The 20,457-nt window shown below is 40.8% G+C and overlaps 1 protein-coding gene across 14 annotated transcripts in view; it reads left to right on the top strand.

Moving 5' to 3' along the window:
• LOC148879128 (uncharacterized) overlaps positions 1–20,457 on the top strand; it is a 207,098-nt gene that overhangs the window by 44,553 nt on the left and 142,088 nt on the right. For all 14 annotated transcript variants that reach the window (XM_088960546.1, XM_088960544.1, XM_088960551.1 and 11 more), the window contains exons 9-10: positions 574–763; positions 1,817–2,063. In XM_088960546.1, the coding sequence (XP_088816672.1) occupies positions 574–763; positions 1,817–2,063 (437 nt within the window). The remainder of the gene's footprint in view (positions 1–573; positions 764–1,816; positions 2,064–20,457) is intronic.

Raw genomic sequence — 20,457 nt, 5'->3', positions numbered from 1 at the left:
GAATAACATAAGTAATTTCATTAAATTAAAAAAAGTACAAAAGCTAGCATCCCGCACCCAGGGTTGAGATGTGTCCAACCCTGAGAGCAGCTCTGTCCAACCCTTTACAAGTACAAAAAAGAAAAGACCATGAGAGCAGAGCCCCTGCTTTTTCTTCCCCATTACATGATAGGAACATTTGCGTTACAATTGAGCACAAAAAATATGGTTTCTGTTAACCCCTTACTTTGCTAACATATCTGCCAATGGTTTTGCAGACCTCTATTACCAATCTAATTTTAAACTGATTTCAGATCTGATTTGGATTTGGAATTTCAATAATTGGATTGGATTCAGATGTTGCTGAATCTGGCCCGATTACATCCCTAGTCTAGGATACAAGTTGGACAATTTTTTTTGATAATTAACTGAGAAAATTGTATTGATAACCATGGAAAAAGCCTTGACTGATCAGATTAAACACAGGGACAATACAAGTTGGACAATTATCTATGCAATTTGCTTACATTGCACCAGTGCATAGGTTGTTTGGTTGTCTTTATACGGTAACACTAATTGTTCTCACATATTCAGGTGGTCCTTTGAATTTTTATAATGACCAAAGTTTGTGTTTACACTTTGGCATGGATATTGAAGAAGATAAGGAACAATGCATAAATCCTGAAGGCTTTGCTATGTTTATTGGTCTTCTTGCATCAATTCCTTTTCCTGATACCAATTCAAATTCTTCTGACTCATTTGGATATGCCATGCCTGACTCAAGGTAATTATATTTAGTTTGTGCTGTTCAATTATTGCCAACTTATAAGGGATATTTTTAAGAAAGTAGTATATTATTGTTTCCATGTGGTTGCCATCTCAAAATTCTAAAGGCCTCTTGTATGGCCCCTCATATACAGGTGCAATTGTGCAAGATTAATATGCTAGTGGTAAAACCAGATGAAATTTTTAATGTAAACTGGTTACAATATTTTCTACCATTTCTTTAGAGAGAATGCTTAAATTTTAGTCTCTCATGCTCTTTGATATGCCAATGCCAGATTGAGTCATATTGGGAGATATTCCCTCCCACTTTTTTGGAAACACAATTATACTGTATCTTTTAGTAAAAAAAAACAGATTGAAGAAAAAAGTTATGTGACTTTGAAACACCTGATACACATGTTCTTGTGTATCGTGTGTATCGGGTGTATTGACACTTTGAACTTTGATCTATAATGTAGGAGAAGTTAAAGAGAATGCTGTCTGTAGAATCAGAGCAGGATGTTTGAAATGGTGTAGTGCATCCAGTGTGCTGTGTGGCCAGCATAGCTGAGATGGATGAGTGGCAGGAGAAAAAAGTGCATTATAGAGAATTTAGGAGTGGCTGCTATTAGTGATAAAACGAGGGAAAGTTGACTGGGATAGTTTAGTCATGTGCATAGACAACCAATGAATACAGCAGTGAGGAGTGAATTGGTGCAAATAGAAGGCTCTAAAATAGCAAGGGAAAGACCAATAAAAACATAATCTGAGGTGAAAAAAATATTTGAGAACTTATAAATTAACCGAAAACATGGCTCTTGATAGAGCACAATGGGAGGACAGGATTCGTGTAACAAACACCAAGTAGTTGGGGATTGGGATTAAGGCTGAATTGAGTTGAGTTGACGGTTCTTATAAATGCAACTTTATGCCCATATTTAAAATTTTGCTAGATAATTGGGAGTAAAATTTGTTTTCTGCATTCTTCGTTTGTTATCTTTTCTCTTGTGTATTCTAATTTTAATTTCAGAGTATGTTTCTAATGTAGAAAGCTATATGTACTTGAATTTAGGTATGTACTGAAGAGGATGTTTAACCGTGGAGCATATGGTGAAGTTTGGTTGGCTTTTCATTGGAATTGTTCTCAAGGAAGTGATACTTTAAATTGGATGCCCCGAAATAATAGTTGCTCAATGAATAATTTTCATCTGGAACACCCTTATGAGTATGACATAGGTTCACAAAGTAATTCATCTGGTCATCATGATTATCATGATGGTCCTTGTGATGACAGTTCATTCATTTTGAAGCGTATAATGGTAAGTACAATCTACTTGTATTGGTTTCTAATAGGTGCACCCCAATCTGTGATTTGATATGCTTTTTCTGGTCAAAATGTGCTTATATTTGCAGAAAATTGATGCCTCCTACTGGTGCAACTTGAGTAGGCCCAACTTAGCCCAACTCAATTGGGCTGGGCTTGGAATTTTGGCCTTTGGTCTGGGAATGGGCCTGAAAAATCAGGCTGACTCAGCACAAATTGGGCTTAGATTGAATCTTTGAGTAGTTCGATCCCAATATATTTACCAGTATGTATGCTTGCCGAAGTGTATTTAGACTAGAGAAGAAGAAAGGTCTTCATATGGTGTTCATTGATCTAGAAAAGGCATATGATAAAGTTCCTAGAGAGATAATATGGTGGGTCTTGGAAAAGAAAGGGGTTTAAAATAGGTATGTAGGCCTAATTAAGGATATATATGAGGAGGCAACAACTATGTTAGAACACAAATGAAGGGACTGTTGAGTTTTGGGCTGATATAACATGTTTTTTATTAACGTAGCATAGTTAGGGAGTTATTGGGCCTTAGGCCCATTAGTTTATGTTTTAAGTTAAAGGTGTTTTTTAAGTTCTCACAAGTAGCCGACTTACTAAGGGCATACTTGTCTTTGTACTCTCTTTTATTTATGAGTATATAATCTAATGAAAGGGCCGGCCAGACCTAATTATGAGCTTCTCCCATTCTCTTCTATCTCTCATTTCTCTTTCTTAGGTGAAACCTTTTCTCCTCTTTCTTTTCTTCTTTCTTTTACAGTTTTTATATCAAAGCAGGCTGTCCAAACCTTTATACTTGGTATTAGAGCAAGTTTAAACATTTCTTGAGCTGCTTCATCATGCAGCCCTAGCAAGGCCAACTGCATAATAAGGTAAAGGGCTGATCGAAAACTTTAGGTAAGCCTAGTTTTTGGATTTTTTGGTGGAATTGCAACCCCTTGTAGCTGGTCTAGGGTTTTACACCAAAATTAGGAAGAACGGGAGAAAGGGGGAGAGTCTTGTTTTAGTAGGACTCTTCAATTTTGACTTAGGAAGTGGTGCTATAGTTTTCTAGGGTTTCTTGAGGTTTTCTGAAGGGGGTGGTTCAAGTCCTAGCCTTTTTGGAGGTCTCTAGAGGGAGCGACAACCTCTTTTCTCTCTTCTCCCGCTCCCACGGAAAAAGGAATCTTTGGAGGGAGGGGCTTCTAGAACTCCAAGAGGGTGTTTGTGGTTTCTAAAGGAGATAAATACCTTCTTTTTCATCTCAATTTGATTTCCTAACCCATTCAGAGAGTTATGGAGGGCTGTGTAGTTGAAAACAATTTTTTACGAGAAATGGGATCCACGGGAGGAGGTGTCGGAGACCTCTTCGGGCCAAAACCATTACTACAGTCAAGTTGGATGATACAAACTACTTAGAATGGTCACAATATGCAAAGACGACCATTGGTGCTTGTGGGAAATTGGGGCATGTGACCGGTGAGGAAAAGAAACCTGAAACTAACCATTCCCGATGGGTACAAGAGAACTGCATGGTGATTACTTGGCTGTGTATTTCCAGGTTGCCTATATAAGAACTTTTTATGGGCTAACACAACTAAGGAGATTTGGGATGGAGTAGAAGAAAGCTATTCACAGAATGAAAATGTTGCTTGAGCCTATCAGTTGGGAAACCAGTTGATTACTACTAGGCAGGGAGACAAGTCTGTTGCTATTTATTTTTCAGCCCTAAAAACCTTATGGTAGGAGATAGATCATTTGGAGACCGTGGTTTGGGAAAGTAGCAAAGATGCAACAACTTATCAGAAGCTGGTAGAGAAGAATAGGGTTTTCTAGTTTTTAGCTGGACTTAACCCTGAGTATGATATTGTACGACAACATATTCTTTGCCGAGACAATGTAACTCTTTCTCAGACATATGCCTTTGTGTCTAGAGAGGAGAGTAGGAGACATGTGATGATGAGGAACCCATGCCTTGTGCAATTAGCTATGGTTAGAACAATGATTTCTAAGCCGAGTGGGGATAAGTGTGGAAATGAACCGAGGAAGGACAAAAGGGATCTGATCCGTGATTACTGTAAGAAACCCAAACATGCCAGAGATACTTGTTGGAAGCTTTATTGCACCTTGTACCGAGCTGACTCAGGAATAAGAAGGGAAATGCGAATATGGTAGTGACTGGTGATTTATTAGGGCCACCTACTACAATCTCTTTAGAGTCTGTTGTAGCAGATGCAGTGGGGGCCGAATTGGAGAGATATGGACAATAACTAGTTCCAACTTAGTATTAGGTGGATTAGGAGGTAGTCATTCTACCTCGTTTGCACAAGCAGGTAGTTCACATGCTACTGCAAATTATGTATCCACTACAGGTAAGGGGGGACCTCCTTGGATCATAGACTCAGGAACCTCAAAACATATGACCAACATTTCCACCATTTTTACCTCATACCACCTTTGCTCTGGCAAAGATAGAGTTTCTACAACTAATGGATCACATGTTCCCATTTCTGGGAAAGGGTCTGTCTGGATAACTGATACCATTACCCTACCTTCTGTCCTTCATGTTCTTAGACTGGGCACTAAACCGTTCTGTATTTTTTCTCCTGGTCATTGTGTTTCGTAGGATTTGGAATCAAAGAGGACAATTGGGTGTGGTTGTTTGGTGAATGGAACCTATCTTCTTGATGCGCTTCCCAGTCATCAGAATCATCATGTTAGCAGGAGTATTAAGTTAGATTCAGCGGGTTAGATTATGCTTTGGCATAATCAGTTAGGACTTTTGTCTTTTGCTTCTTTGCGTTTTTTGTTACCCAAATTGTTTGAGTCTGTTAATTTGTCTTGTTTGGAGTGTGAGGGTTGTCAACTTGGAAAGCATTGTAGACATTCCTTTAAAGCAAGTAATAGAAGATGTTCTTTTGTTTTTGATATTGTTCATATTGATGTGTGGGGGCCATACCATGTTTCCTCTATGGGTGGCCATCGGTATTTCCTTTTGTTTGTGGATGATTATTCTTGGTACTTTTGGTTATATTTGATGAGATCCCATGATGAGGTACCGTCTTTGGTTCAACAATTCCATTAGATGGTGCTAACACAGTTTGAGGTACGAGTGGAAGTGTTTAGATCAGACAATGCTAGGGAATACTTTGAAAAAAACCTGCCATCATACCTTTTTGGGCATGGAATTATCCATCAGAGCAGTTGTACATACATTCTATAATAGAATGGTGTAGCAGAAAGGAAGAACATACATATTGTGGAAGTAGCAAGAAGCATGATGTTGAGCTCTTCCCTTGATGGTTTAGTTCCTATTGATACTACTACCCCTGCTCCTAATGCCATTGCAGATGACCTTGATCTCCCTATTTCCCTCAGAAAAGGGAAGAGGAAATGTACTACTCATTGCATCTCACACTATCTTTCCTATAGTGGATTATCCCCTTCCTACCAGGCCTTCCTTTCCTCCCTTGACTTTGTGTCTATACCTGGAGTGTTAGTGAGGCTCTTTCCAAACCTGGGTGGAAGATATCTATACAAGGGGAAATGAAAGCATTGATTAAAAATCAGACATGGAAGATTGTGGATTTGCCTGATGACAAGGAGACTGTTGGATGTGGATGGGTTTATATAGTGAAGTGCAAGGCTGATGGGAGTATGGAAAGGTACAAGGCGAGGCTAGTTGCAAAAGGGTATACTTAGACTAATGACATAGACTACTTGGAAACTTTTTCACCAGTGGAAAGGATGATTTCCTTTTGAATTCTTCTATCACTAGCACCTGCATACTCTTGGCCACTCTTCCAACTTGATGTGAAGAATGCTTTTCTCAATGGGGACTTGCAAGAGGGGGTGTATATGGACCTTCCAGCTGGCTTCCGCAATAATGCGGAAAAAGGAAGGGTATGCAGTTTGAAGAAGTCCCTATATGGTTTAAAACAATCACCTCGAGTTTGGTTTGATAGGTTTAGAAGTGCATTGGTTGTAATTGGTTATACTCAAACTCAATCTGATCATACTCTTTTTGTGAAGAGGAGGGGTTCACTGGTGTCAGTTTTGATAGTGTATGTGGATGGCATTGTAGTTATAGGAAATGATTTGAGTGAGATTGATACCCTGAAGAAGAATCTGCACAAAGAGTTTGAGATTAGGGATCTTGGGGAGCTGAAGTACTTTTTGGGCATTGAAGTGGCAAGGTCCAAGCATGGGATCTTCATCTCACAGAGGAAGTGTGTTCTAGATCTACTATAGGAGACAAGAAAGCTTGGGGCAAAAGCAGCTGATACACCTATTGATCAGAAGCACAATATAAATGCTTTAGAGTGTGAATTGGTGAAGAATGTTAGAACATATTGGAGGTTAGTGGGGCGGTTTCTATACTTATGTATGATACAACCAAACATCTCTTATGCAGTGAGTGTGGTGAGTCAATACATGCATGCCCCATGAGTTCAGCATTGGGAGGCTATTGACAGGATACTTTTCTATTTGAAGTGACATCCAAGTAGAGGCATATTGTTTGCTGACCATGGATAGTTGAAGTTAGAGGCTCACACAGATGCTGATTGGGCAGGGTGCCTAGATGACAGGAAATCTACATCAGGAGTTTTTACTCTTGTTGGGGTTAATTTAGTTTCATGGAAGAGTAAGAAATAGATAGTTGTGGTAAGGTCAAGTGTAGAAGCTGAATACAGAGCCGTGACAGATGGTGTTTCAGAGATCCTCTTGATCCGTTCATTGTTAGGGGCGATTGGAATTGAGGCCAAAGAACCTATGATGCTATATTGTGACAATCAGGCAACAATTAACATTGCCCACAACCCAGTTCAACATGATAGGACGAAGCATATAGAAGTGTATAGATACTTTATAAGGGAAAGGGTGACATCCGGAGAAGTTTGCATGCCATATGTTGCACCTGACTTGCAGCTTGCTGATGTTCTTACAAAAGGAGTTGCAAGAAACAAGCTGGAACATGATCTACGCAAGTTGGGAATGTGTGACATTTATTCCCAACTTGAGGGGGAGTGTTGAGAGTAGAAATCTGCTGAATTAAAAAATATGAAAGAAAAGTAGTTTCTTGAAGAGAGAAGGGAGAGAGAAGGAGAAGAAGAGAAGTTGAAAAGAAAAGAGAGCAATAATCTGGCCGCCCCCTTAACTTATTATTTATACTAAAAATAATGGAGCAGTACAAAGACAACTATGTCCTTATAGGGCGACAAAACATAAAACAGCATATATAACACTTAAAAACATAATAAAATTTGGACTCACATAATTACTGTGGTCCCCACCTCCTATCTAACAACTAACATAAAACATCTACTCAGAAAAACATCATAAAATTGATTAATCTTCAACACTCGCTCTCAAGTTGGGAGTAAATGTCACACATTCCCAACTTGCATAGATCATGTTCAAGCTTGTTCTTTGCCACCCCTTTAGTGAGAACATCACCCAGCTGCAACTCCGAAGAGACATAAGGCAAACAAACTTCTCCGGTTGTTACCCTTTCTCTTATAAAGTGTCTATCATCTTCAATGTGTTTTGTCCTATCATGTTGAATTGGATTGTGGGCAATATTGATTGCAGCTTGATTGTCACAGTATAACATCATAGGTTTCTCTACTTTCACCCCAATCTCACTAAAAAGAGATCTTACCCAAAGAAGTTCGGAGACACCTTGAGCCATGGATCTATACTCAGCCTCTGCACTTGACCTTGCCACAACCGCTTGATTCTCCAATGCTCTCGTTTTTCTATACATGATGTTTTCCGAACTGAACCTGTTGAGAGAGCTGAGAAGAAGAAGAAGAGGAAGAAGAAGAGAGGAGAGTCTGATGTGTTCGAATGGGCACTGTTCATCGGCCGACACTGTTCACTAATATAAGAGCAATACATAATTTACATGAAAGGACCAGGATGCCCCTGATTAGTGATGGAACACCCAGTTTAATAAAACACAAGATACAATTAGGCCCAGTTACTAAGGCCCATCAACTAGAGACTCTAATACCCAGCCCAGACAAGAGAATAACAACATATCAGCCGAACCAACACTCCCCCTCAAGCTAAGCATGGATGTCAATCATGTTTAGCTTGCCTAGTAAGTCCAAAAATTTCACTGTGGTTAGCCCTTTAGTTAAAACATATGCAATTTGCATCTCTGAGGGAGTGTAAAGAATGCAGAGTTCTCCTGTGACTATTCTTTCTCTAATAAAATGGTGGTCTATCTCAATATGTTTTGTTCTATCATGTTGCACTGGGTTATTTGCAATGTTGATAGCAGCCTTGTTGTCGCAATACAACTTGAGAGGACACTCAGTTTTCTCTCCCAGTTCACCAAGAAGAATTTTAAGCCACAACAGTTCCGCAACACCATGAGCCATAGCTCGATATTCTGCCTCTGCACTAGACCTTGCAACAACATTCTGTTTTTTACTTCTCTATGTAACTCGATTTCCCCCAACAAAAGTGTAGTAACCTGAAGTCAACTTTTTGTCACCCACAGAACCAGCCCAATCTGCATTAGTATATCCTTCAATTTCAATTCTATTGTTTTTTTTAAACAGAATCCCTTTCCTAGGGCAAGACTTCAAATATCTGAGAATTCTTTCTACAACCTTCTTATGAGGAATTTTGGGGTTGTGCATAAACTAGCTGACAACATGAACGACATAAGCAATGTCGGGACGAGTGAGGGATAAGTAAATTAACTTCCCCACTAACTTCTGGTATCTCTCCTTATCAGGGTAGTCCTCTCCCATTGACTCCTGTAGACCATGATTCGGTTCTATTGGAGTATTTGCTGCCTGCACCCTGTTGAGCAGGAGGCCAAGAAGAAGAAGAAAAGAAGAAGGAAGAAGGAGAAGAGGAAGAAGAATAAGAGGCAACTGAGTTAAGGCCTCAACAAAACTTAGCTTCAGCCGAGTGAAGCTTTGCATTTATACTATTCTGGCCGTACATAACAATATGTCTACAGAATTACAAAAATACCCCTATGGGTATTAAGGCTGTGAACAATACATATATTACACCTGTTAACACTCCCCCTCAAGTTGGGGCATAGATATCAATCATGCCCAACTTGTCACAGAGACCTTGATGTCTGGAATGGTTTAGCCCTTTTGTAAATAAGTCTGCTAGTTGGTCTTCAGAGCTGATGTATGGAGTGCATACTTCGCCTGTGATGATTTTCTCTCTGATAAAATGCTTGTCAACTTCAATGTGCTTTGTTCTATCATGTAGTACCAGGTTGGCAGCGATACTGATAGCTGCCTTGTTGTCACAGAGTAGAGTCATGGGTTTACCAACTGGAAAACCCAACTCTCCCAATAGATTCTTTATCCACATACCTTCAGCTACTCCGTGTGCCATTGCACGGTACTCAGCTTCAGCACTGGATCTAGCTACCACAGTTTGCTTCTTACTCCTCCAAGTAACAAGGTTCCCTCCTACAAAGGTGCATTAACCACTAGTAGATTTTTTGTCACTTTGGGATCCAACCCAATCCGCATCTGTGTAAATTTCAACCCTCAAGTGTCCTTGTTTCTGGAATAATAAACCAGCACCTGGGAATTTTTTAAGATACTGAAGTACTCTCTCTGCCGCTGCAAGATGGGTGGACCTAGGTGCATGCATGAACTAGCTAAGGACACCAACAGCATATGCTATGTCTGGACGAGTCATAGAGAGGTACAACAATCTTCCTATAAGCCAATGAAATTGCTTCACATCCTTAAGAGGTTCACCTTGGCTGTCACTTAACTTATGGTTGGGGTCAATGGGAGAGTCAACTGGTTTAACCCCAATCTTTCCAGTGTCCTTAAGCAAGTCTAGGAGATATTTCCCTTGGGAGATGAAGATACCCTTTTTTGATCGAGCAACCTCAATTCCAAGGAAGTATTTGGCAGGTCCTAGATCTTTCACTTCGAACTGAGTGGCAAGGAAGCCCTTCAAACTTTGAATTTCTTCCTCCCAGTCACCAGTAACAATTATGTCATCCACATATACTATTAGGGCAGCCATTTTACCTTCTACCCTTTTTACAAACAGTGTGTGGTCTGGCTGACATTGCTTGTGTCCCCTCTGCTGAACTGAAGTATGAAATCTGCTAAACCAAGCTCTTGGTGATTGCTTCAGCCCATATAAAGACTTCTTTAACTTGCACAATTTCTGTTCACTTCCTTGAGCCAAAAAACTGGGGGGTTGAGCCATATAAGCTTCCTCTTCAAGGTCACCATTCAAGAAGGCATTCTTGATATCGAGCTGATGTAGATCCCAATTCAGATTGGTAGCAAGAGAGAAAAGTACTCTAATAGAGTTCATTTTGGCAACAGGGGCAAATGTTTCTGCATAATCAACTCCATATACTTGAGTAAAACCCTTTGCCACTAAACGAGCTTTATACCTCTGCACAGTTCCATCAGCCCCATGCTTAACAGTGAACACCCATTTACATCCAACTGGAACCTTACCCTTAGGGAGATCAACAAGTTCCCACGTGCCATTCTTATGAAGAGCATCAATTTCTTCCTTCATGGCATTTGTCCATTCTGGTACTGAGAGAGCTTCTGCCACATTCTTGGGAATAGGGATACTGTCAATAGAGGTAAGGAAGGCACGAAATGAAGGTGAGATGTTCTCATAGGAGACAAAGTTGGAAATGGGGGTTTTTGTGGTGCACAACCTAACACCTTTCCTATGAGCAATAGGAAGGTCAAGATCATTAGCAACAGGGAGGTCAGGACTATCATTGGGAGTCAAGTTACCTGAGAGGGTATGATCTTCCCCCGAGGAGTTTGATGTCACTTGAGGTACAACTTCTGGATTCTCCACAGCTCTTGAACTTGGTTGGCCTTTATGATGACGAGAAAAAACACGGAAAGGTGGAGGATCAGGAAGAGAAAGGGGAGAAGGAGAAGGATTAGGAAGAGGAGGAAGCTGAACCGGTTTCTCCTCATGCCTACACTCCCCCTGAGGAGAAACAGGAAAGAAGGGCTCATCTTCAAAGAAGGTAACATCCATGGAGACATAGAATCTCCGAGAAACAGGATCAAAGCAACGATACCCTTCCTGAGAGAATGAGTAGCCAAGAAATATACACGGGATAGCACGAGAGTCCAATTTCCCCCGGGTGGGAGATAGGTTTTGGACAAAGCACCGAGAACCAAAAATACGAGGAGGGATAGAAAGAAGAGGGGCCTTAGGAAAGAGAAGCTGATGTGGGGCTTTGTACTCTAACCAACGAGAGGGCATTCGGTTAATGAGGTTTGTAGAACAAAGGACAACCTCAAGCCAAAATCGTTTGGGAACATTCATGTGAGTAGTAAACCCCGTGCCACTTCAAGGAGGTGTCGGTTCTTTCGTTCAGCCACACCATTTTGTTGTGGCGTACGTGCACAAGAGCTCCGATGAAGAGTGCCATGTGAAGCAAAGAACTCAGTGAGGTCACTATGAAAAAACTCTTTTGCATTGTCTGACTGGAATATTTGAATCTCGGTCTGAAATTGGGTGAAGACCATCCGCTGAAAATCTTGGATAATTTTTGGTACTTCCTCACGGGTTCGCATTGGATATACCCAAGTGTATCTGGAATAATCGTCAATGAAGGTAATGAAGTACTTGTAGCCACTCTCAGAAGGTAAAATAACAGGGTCCCACACATCAGAATGCACAATGTGAAAAGGAAACTCAGATTTACTATTTCTTTGAGGGAATTGAGTTCTACAATGCTTGCTTAACTGACACGTTTGACAGGAAAAATTAGAAACAGACATTGATTTACACAGTTCTGGGAAAACCAATTTCAAGGCTTCAAAAGACAAATGACCCAGACGAAAATGCCACAAATACATTTTACTTTTTTTGAACTGACTCATAGACTCTGTAACATGAAGGCCAGCCGTATTCTCCAGCATGTAGAGTCCATCAACCATACCACCCCTACCAATCGTCCTCCCCGAGGCCAGATCCTGAATCACACAATAGGTAGGGAAAAAAGTCACAGAACAGTTCAGGGAATTTGTAATACTACTGACTGAGAATAAATTCATAGGGAATTTTGGAACATGAAGAACATCAGAAAGAGTAAAGCCGAGGGGAAGAGAGAGAGTTCCTTGATCAGCTATGGAAGTGTATGATCCATCAGCTAGTCTCACTTTATCTCTTTCGGAAAGAGGGTGATAAGTTTGAAAGTAAAAGGACATACCAGTCATGTGTTTTGATGCTCCAGAATCGATGATCCATGGAGAGTCAAGGTTGTGTGAGGCAGCATGGAATGCAGTGGCAGAATTACCTAATATGGATGCAAAAGAGGTGGTGGAGTTTACAATATCCTCCCTTGGGTTTGATCAAGAGTAGTTGTGTTGGCTATGTGGTGTTTGAGGCATAGTAGAAGTGGAGGGCTGATTCTTCCGGGAAACCATATTTGCCATGTGGTGTTTCTTGGTACCTTGTTGCCCGGGTCTTCTAATTACATCTGAGCCTTGCTTCTTTGGTAAATCCTGAACCCACTTTGGTTTCCCATGGAGATCCCAACAAGTATCTTTGGTGTGTCGGGGCCTCTGACAATTAGTGCACCACAATCTTTCCTTATTCATGATTCTAGGTTTAGAAGTACTCAAAAAACACAGGTACACTGCCTTACAGAGCTGTTACAGTCCACAACTAGGCACTTGCTGATTTTCAGTTTCACAGAGAACCAAACACAAACACTGCAACTGCAGTACTAGGGGTTATCACCTACACTGTGTAGGAGTTCACAAAAACACTATACGAATTGCACATGCAGTGTAACCAGGTCTGAAAGACCTACAGTTCACAACTTTGATACAGCTTCTCTGCCCTACCTTACAGAGCTGTTATGTCCACAACTAGGCACTTGATGATTTTCAGTTTCACAGAGAACCAAACACAAACACTGCAACTGCAGTACTAGGGGTTATCACCTACACTGTGTAGGAGTTCACAAAAACACTATACGAATTGCACATGCAGTGTAACCAGGTCTGAAAGACCTACAGTTCACAACTTTGATACAGCTTCTCTGCCCAAAAAAGGCACAGTAGGAGCAGCAATACGAGTGGTGATTCACCACACCTAATCGGCTGATATCCACTTTCCAGGTCAGCCGAACAGTCACTCAAGTTCTAGGGTTCATCAACAGCCTCTTATAGTGCAGACTAGGGAAACATACAACTGGAGGAAGGGGAACAGTCCCTACTCAGATTCTGGAACATTAACAGTCGTGTGAGAATCCATAAACCGGAAGAGAGAAAAAAATCTCAGTACCAGCAATAGGCAGCACAGTCATCAGTCATGAACTCGAACTTCCCTTCAGGTCAGATTGCAATAGGCAGTTCAGCCATGAACTCGAACTCCCCTTCAGGTCAAAGCCTTCCTTCGAACATCTAGGATGGATTTCTACAGTCCTCTTAGCCGAAGCAACCCAGTTACCAGCAAAAAACATGTAGTCGAACCCTTTTTCTGTGCTAGGAAGTTGAACAATCAACATACTTGTAGCAGAGCCCTACTCGGCAGTGAAGACTAACCGCAGCACTAGAAAAGCTTCCTCCTCCTTGTCTTCGAGCATCAGTACTATAGCTCCTTCGCAGCAGAGGAGAGAGACCTCAGTTAGTTGTTTTCTAGGCCTGGACGAACCTGCTCTGATACCATATTGAGCAGGAGGCCAAGAAGAAGAAGAAAAGAAGGAGAAAAGAAGGAGAAGAGGAAGAAGAATAAGAGGCAACTGAGTTAAGGCCTCAACAAAACTTAGCTTCAGTCGAGTGAAGCTTTGCATTTATACTATTCTAGCCGTACATAACAATATGTCTATAGAATTACAAAAATACCCTTGAGGGTATTAAGACTGTGAACATTACATATATTACACCTATTAACACACCCCAACATGCTTGTCTCTTGTAGAAGGTCAAGGATGTATTTCCGTTAATATATATAGATGCCCTCTTTGGATCTAGCAACTTCAATCCGTAGGAAGTACCTCAGTTGACCCAGGTCTTTGATTTCAAATTCAGTAGCTAAGACCTCCTTCAGTCTGTTGATCTCCTCCTTATCATCCCCAGTAATTACCATATCATCTACATAGACGATAAGAGTAATAAGTTTCCCATTCCTCTTCTTTATAAATAGAGTTTGATTTGCCTCTCTTTGAGTATAACCACCTTTCTTCATGGCTCCACATAGCTTCTCAAACCAGGCATGAGGGGACTGTTTAAGGCCATATAGTGCCTTTCTCTGTCTACACACTTTTCTGCCAAATTCATAACCTGGTGGAGGATCCATGAATACCTCCTCATGTAGATCACCATTTAAAAAAACATTCTTCACATCCAGTTGATGAAGCTCCCACGAGAAGTTTGCAACTAATGAGAGTAGGACTCTGATAGTGTTGAGTTTTGCTACGGGAGCAAATGTTTCTTTGTAGTCAACTCCTTCCTTTTGAGTAAACCCCTTTGCCATGAGTCTAGCCTTGTATCTTTCAATGGACTCGTCCTCCCTATGCTTCACGGTGAACGCCCACTTGCATCCAACAGTACCTTTCCCTTCCGGTAGATCTACTAGTTCCCAAGTCCCTGCTTTCATCAAGGCCTTCATTTCTTCATTCATAGCCTCTTTCCACCTTGGATCAGACATAGCCTTAGAGTACCTAGTAGGAACATGCACAGAAGAGAGAGTAGACACAAAAGAACAATAACTAGGGGACAAGTGTGAGTAAGACACAAAATCCGCAATGGGGTATCTGATAGTACAAGAATGAGTAGATTTACGAAGTGCAATTGGAAGATCCAAGTCAGAGGAATTGATAGGATTACCTTGAGTTACTGAGACAGGTTGATCCAAGTCCAATTGGTTGCTGTCATGAGTTGGAGGGCTCTTCTTTCTTCTATTATAGGTAACTCTGATATCTTTCTGCTACCTGTTGGAGCCTTTAGTAACATTTTCCACACCACTAGTAGTAGCTGGGCCAATGGGAGCCTCACTAGATTCACCTGGTATACCACAACTAGGAGGATCAAGAGGAGAAGATGGAAGATATGAGGCAGAGAGGGGCACAAAGAAATGGGGAATAAAAGAATCAACCGGAGGGTCCTCTTCCATCCTACTAGTTTCCCCCTGAAGAGGATCCGAGGAAGATTGAAAGTAGGATTGAGACTCAATGAACACCACATCTTTGGTGACATATCGTTTCTTAGTGACTGGATCATAACACTTGTATCCCTTCTAAGTAGGAGAATAACCCAAGAAGATTCCCTTTGTAGCTCAAGGATCCAGTTTTGTCTTCTTTGGATCCTTGACATGTATGAAACATACACACCCAAAGACCCTCGGTGGAAGAGAAAAAACAGGGAGATGAGGGAAAAGAACCGAAAATGGAGTCTTCATTCCCAAGACCTTAGATGGCATTCAATTTATCAGATATGATGCAGTGAGGGTTGCCTGAGACCAATAGCCTTTTGGAACCTTGTGCTGAAATAATAAAGCTCGTGCAGTCTCCAATAAGTGTCTATTCTTGCGCTCAGCAACCCCATTTTGTTGGGGGGTACTAGCACAAGATGATTGGTGAATCATTCCTGCATCTTCCATAAACAAGTTCAAGGATCTTTCGAAATATTCAGCGGCATTATTTGACCTGAATTGCTTGATTTTCTTGCCAAATTGTAATCATTTTGCAAAATGCCATGGTTACCCGCGACACTTCATCTCGTGTCTTTAATAAGTAGATCCATGTGCGTCGAGAATAGTGGTCAATAAAACTGATAAAGTATCGATAGTCGTCCACATAAACAATGGGAGAAGGACCCCAAACATCAGAATGCACTAAGTCAAAAGGTGCTTGAATTTCATTACTAGAAGTTGAGTACACAGTTCTACACTGTTTTGATAATTGACAGACTTCACAGACTAACTTTTGACTTGACACACCTTGAAACAATTCCGGAAACAACATTTCCAATGACGAGAACTGTAAATGACCTAGTCTAGCATGCCACAGGTGCAGCTTAGATAATGACTCCACATTAGATTGACTACTAGTAGTAGATGTTTGAAGGGCTGAACTGATGTCTGCATCCAGGTAGTAGAGGCCTCCACGCTCATGACCGCTCCCAATCATTCTCTTCGTCAAATTGTCCTGAAAAACACAATGGGTAGGAAAAAAGGTTATGCTACAATTCAAGTTCTTGGTAAGTTTTGAAACAGATAAAAGATTTGAAGAGAGATTGGAAACATGAAAGACAGATTTGAGGGAGATGTCCTTTCTTAGGTCAACCACTCCTTTCCCAGATATGGTAGAGAGGGAACCATCAACAACCTTCATCTTGTCTTGACCAGACATTAAATGATATGAAGAGAATAAGGAAGACATGTGAGTCATGTGGTCAGTTGCACCAGAATCAATAATCTAGAAGGTTGGATCAATGGAACTAGTTGCACTAAAGGCTGAAACAATACCTGATCTGGCAAGGGAGGTGGAAGCAAGAGAATTTGTCCTTAGGTGGGCCAGTGCCCAGCTAAGTACCTCTATCTCATCAGCTGTGAAATCCATAGGCCCATGTCCTTGGGAACTGGTAGTCTGTCCCGAAGAAGAGGAAGCAACTGTGGATGAGTGTTTGGAACCTCCATCGCTGTTACTTGCTGCTAGGTTCCCACTTGCCGAATGGCCCTTCTGGTGCTTCTTCTCTTTCCTCAATGCTGCTGGTTTCAAATGAGGGTAGAGAACCCAATAGTTCTCTTTCACATGTTTTTCTCCCCCATAGTGAGTACACCTCAGGTGTCTCTTGTCAGAGAACTTGTTCCCCCTTTGGCTTGTAGAAATGAGAGCTGAATGTTCTATAGACTGCTCTACTGGTTTAGTCTGGGCATCAACTTGCATCTCCTTTCTTCTCACCTCTTCATTTTTCACAAGATAGTAGACATGATGTAGATTAGGCATCTCATCTCTTCATAGAATTTGGGACCTTATGTTCTCATATACCGGATCTAGGCCAGCCAAAAATTTGAATGCTCTACCCTCTTCAACTTGTTTGTCGTGTTTCTCCTTATCTCTGGCATTCTCCCAGTCTATGATGAGGTGGTGATCCAGCTCTTCCCACAATCCTTCTAATGTAGCAAAGTATGTAGCAACACTCATGTCTCCCTGCTTCAGTGCAGCAATATCTTGATTCAGTCTATAGATTCGGGCATTATTCTTTTTCTGCCCATAGGTCTTAGACACCTTCTCCCATATCTTGGCAGCTGTGGAGAAGTGTTGAACCGTCCTAGCTACCCTGGGAGTTATTGAAGCAAGCAGCCAGGACATGACTGTAGCATTATCTCTTCTCCAAACAGCATATTCAGCACTCCCTATTTCGGGTTCTTTCTTCTGCCCGTCCAAATAGCCTGTAAGATCCCGGGATGTGATAAAGAGCATGGCCGAAACAGACCATTCCCTAAAGTTGTATTCATCAAGTAACACACTTGTTATCTGTAGGCTGTGCAAATTAGGGTTCTCCAGATTAGGAGACCTCCCACTAGTCCTAATATCTCTAGAAGAAACTTCTCCAGATATGGAAGACATCTTCTCCGACTTGCAAGAGTACCAAAACTGTCACACAGGTTATGTGAAATCTCTTCAGACTTCCAGACCTTGCAGCACTGTAATCTCAGACCTGAGGGTCTGTTTTAGGGCTGTAATACCCTTACCACTCTGCTGCACTGCTCCACTCACTGCTGTCGCAAGCTGCCACTTACAGTTGAAGTGCCAAACCAAAAAAAAAAAATTCTTCTGTGTTTGGCCACTGTTGCCGCAACCCTGACCTAGCTGTTGTGGCTTCTACCACACACCAATCACTGCTATCGCAGGTTAACCTTCACCCACGAACTGCTCTAGGACTGCTGAAATCAGTCCTCTCTTCTAGATCTGTTTTTCACAGATCTCACTTAGCCGAATGGCTACACCTTGCTCTATGTATCTCTTAGGGCATCAGCTACTGGGACTAACTCCCCTTGGGCCCTACAACCAAGGGAAACCCTAGGTATAGGTTCTGCTGTGTTCTACGACCAGACCTAAGAGAGAAGTGCGAGACAGCTGCTGTAACCAGGCAAGAGAGGTGTTCTACGACCAGACCTAGAGCTCTGATACCATGTTTGCCAAACTGAACCTGTTGAGAGAGCTGAGAAGAAGAAGAAGAGGAAGAAGAAGAGAGGAGAGTCTGATGTGTTCGAATGGGCACTGCTCACTAATATAAGAGCAATACATAATTTACATGAAAGGACCAGGATGCCCCTGATTAGTGATGGGACACCCAGTCTAATAAAACACAAGATACAATTAGGCCCAGTTACTAAGGCCCATTAACTAGAGACTCTAATACCCAGCCCAGACAAGAGAATAACAACATATCAGCTGAACCAACACATGACATCTCTCCATTCAGGTTTGAATATTGCCTCTGTGATGCCAGTGGATAAAGCAATAGAAGAGCTAGAAGCAATGATCTGTAATAAGGAGATATAGAGTGGTAAGAAACATAGTCAGAAATAGGATACTTAGCACAAGTTCACCTTCCTTTCCTGAGAGCAATAGGCAAATTAAGGTCAAAAGGGGAAGGAACACAAGAAATAATAGGATCAGAAGGAGGAGGAACACAAGAAGTTACAGGATCAAAAGGGTCAATAGATTCAGTGGGACCTGAGATAGTACCTAAACAGATAAGGATCATGAGATGGTTGCTCCTCTGAGTGGCCCTTCTTTTTCCTCTTCAAAACACCCTTAATTCCTTGTTAGCAGTCTCACCTTGTCCTTTGACCTAGTAAGCACTCTAGAGTCAAAGATTGAAGGATGAACAGGAACAAGGGTACGAGGAATATTCAGCCTCTCCTTGCTTCCCCTGAAGAGTGGCATCCCTAGAAGCAAAGAAAGGCATATACTCAAAGAATGACAAATCCATAGAAATAATCGTTTTCTGGAAAGTAGGATGATAGCATTTATACCCTTTCTGAGTGGTAGATATCCAAGAAAAATACACTTTAGGGCATGGGGATCAAGTTTGGAATGAGAGGAAGAGGGAATGTGAACATTAAAAAACACATCCAAACACTTCAGGAGGAATATGAAATAAAAGACAATTAGGCTGAAGCAGTTCAAGGGGACATTCAAAACCAAGAACACGTAAGGGTACCTGATTAATTAGGAAGTAGTAAGGATAGCCTTTGACCAACAGGTTTTTGGAACATTCATACCAATCATAAGGACGTGAGCTACCTCTAGAAGTTGACAATTTTTTCACTTACCATTTTGTTGTGGTGTTCTTGGATAAGTAGTTTGATGCTCTATCCCATGGGCTACCAAATAAGATTGAAGGCCAGATAACATGTATCCACCATAGTTTTCAAGGTGTCTAGGCGATTCTAGGTGACATTGGGGCGCCTAGTCGCCTAGGCGATAAAAATTTTGTAACATAAAAAACTGACTTTTGCCTAGTTTCCTAGTTTCATATACCATTCAGCATGTATGCTAATTGAAACAATAGCAATTCTCTTTATTAAGAACATTAAATTTCCTCTAAAAATGTGGCAAATCATCACATCTAAAAGATAAAAATATTTTACATATATTAATTTCATTATTTTAAAAAATAATACTACTATAATAAGTATTTAATAGAGCAAATTCATATTAATTAGCAGCTAAAGAAGGTTATTAACTTTATATGATAAATAGGAAAGTAAAATAGAAAAAAAAACAAGGATGGAGTTTCTGTTTTATTTAATTAGAGAGAGAGAATAGAAAAAAAGAACTTTATTATTCTATTCTTTCTATCCTCTTTCTTTTCTTTCTTTCTTTCTTTCTTTCTTTTTCTCTTCTCAAAACCCTTTAATCTTTTAAATTTCAATAGTAAAACATTAAAACAAAGTATAATTGATATATATATATCTATATATATATATATATATATAGCATATAATAAAATGTATTAACACATACATTAATAAGATACTGCAATATAAATGATATTATAAAAGGCGCCCACCTTGTCATTTTTGTCACTTATGCGGGTGCCTAGTTGCTTAAAGTCAAGGCGTTTGGGTGAGGCACCCAGCCAAGGGTGCCTAGTCGCCTAGGCAATGCCTTGACAACTATGGTATCCCCCTTCATTGTCTGAGCGAAGAACCTTTAAGAGGTCATTCAAAATGAGTGCAAACCATTTTATGAAAACTTTGAAAGATTGTATAAACCTCATCTTTTGATTTCATTAGGTGCACCCAAGTACAACGAGAATAGTCATTAACAAAGCTTTCAAAGTAACAATAACCAAAGAGAGTAGTAGATATGGGTCCCCAAACATCAGTATGAATAATAGCAAAAGGTGCAGAACTTTTAGTATTTTTTTATCAAT

The sequence above is a fragment of the Nelumbo lutea genome, chromosome 1, assembly GCF_056320005.1.
Source record: "Nelumbo lutea isolate HS-2025 chromosome 1, American lotus-T2T, whole genome shotgun sequence".
NCBI lineage: Eukaryota > Viridiplantae > Streptophyta > Magnoliopsida > Proteales > Nelumbonaceae > Nelumbo > Nelumbo lutea.
Note: the sequence above shows the minus strand (reverse complement) of the source record. Positions and strands in the feature narration are given on the sequence as shown.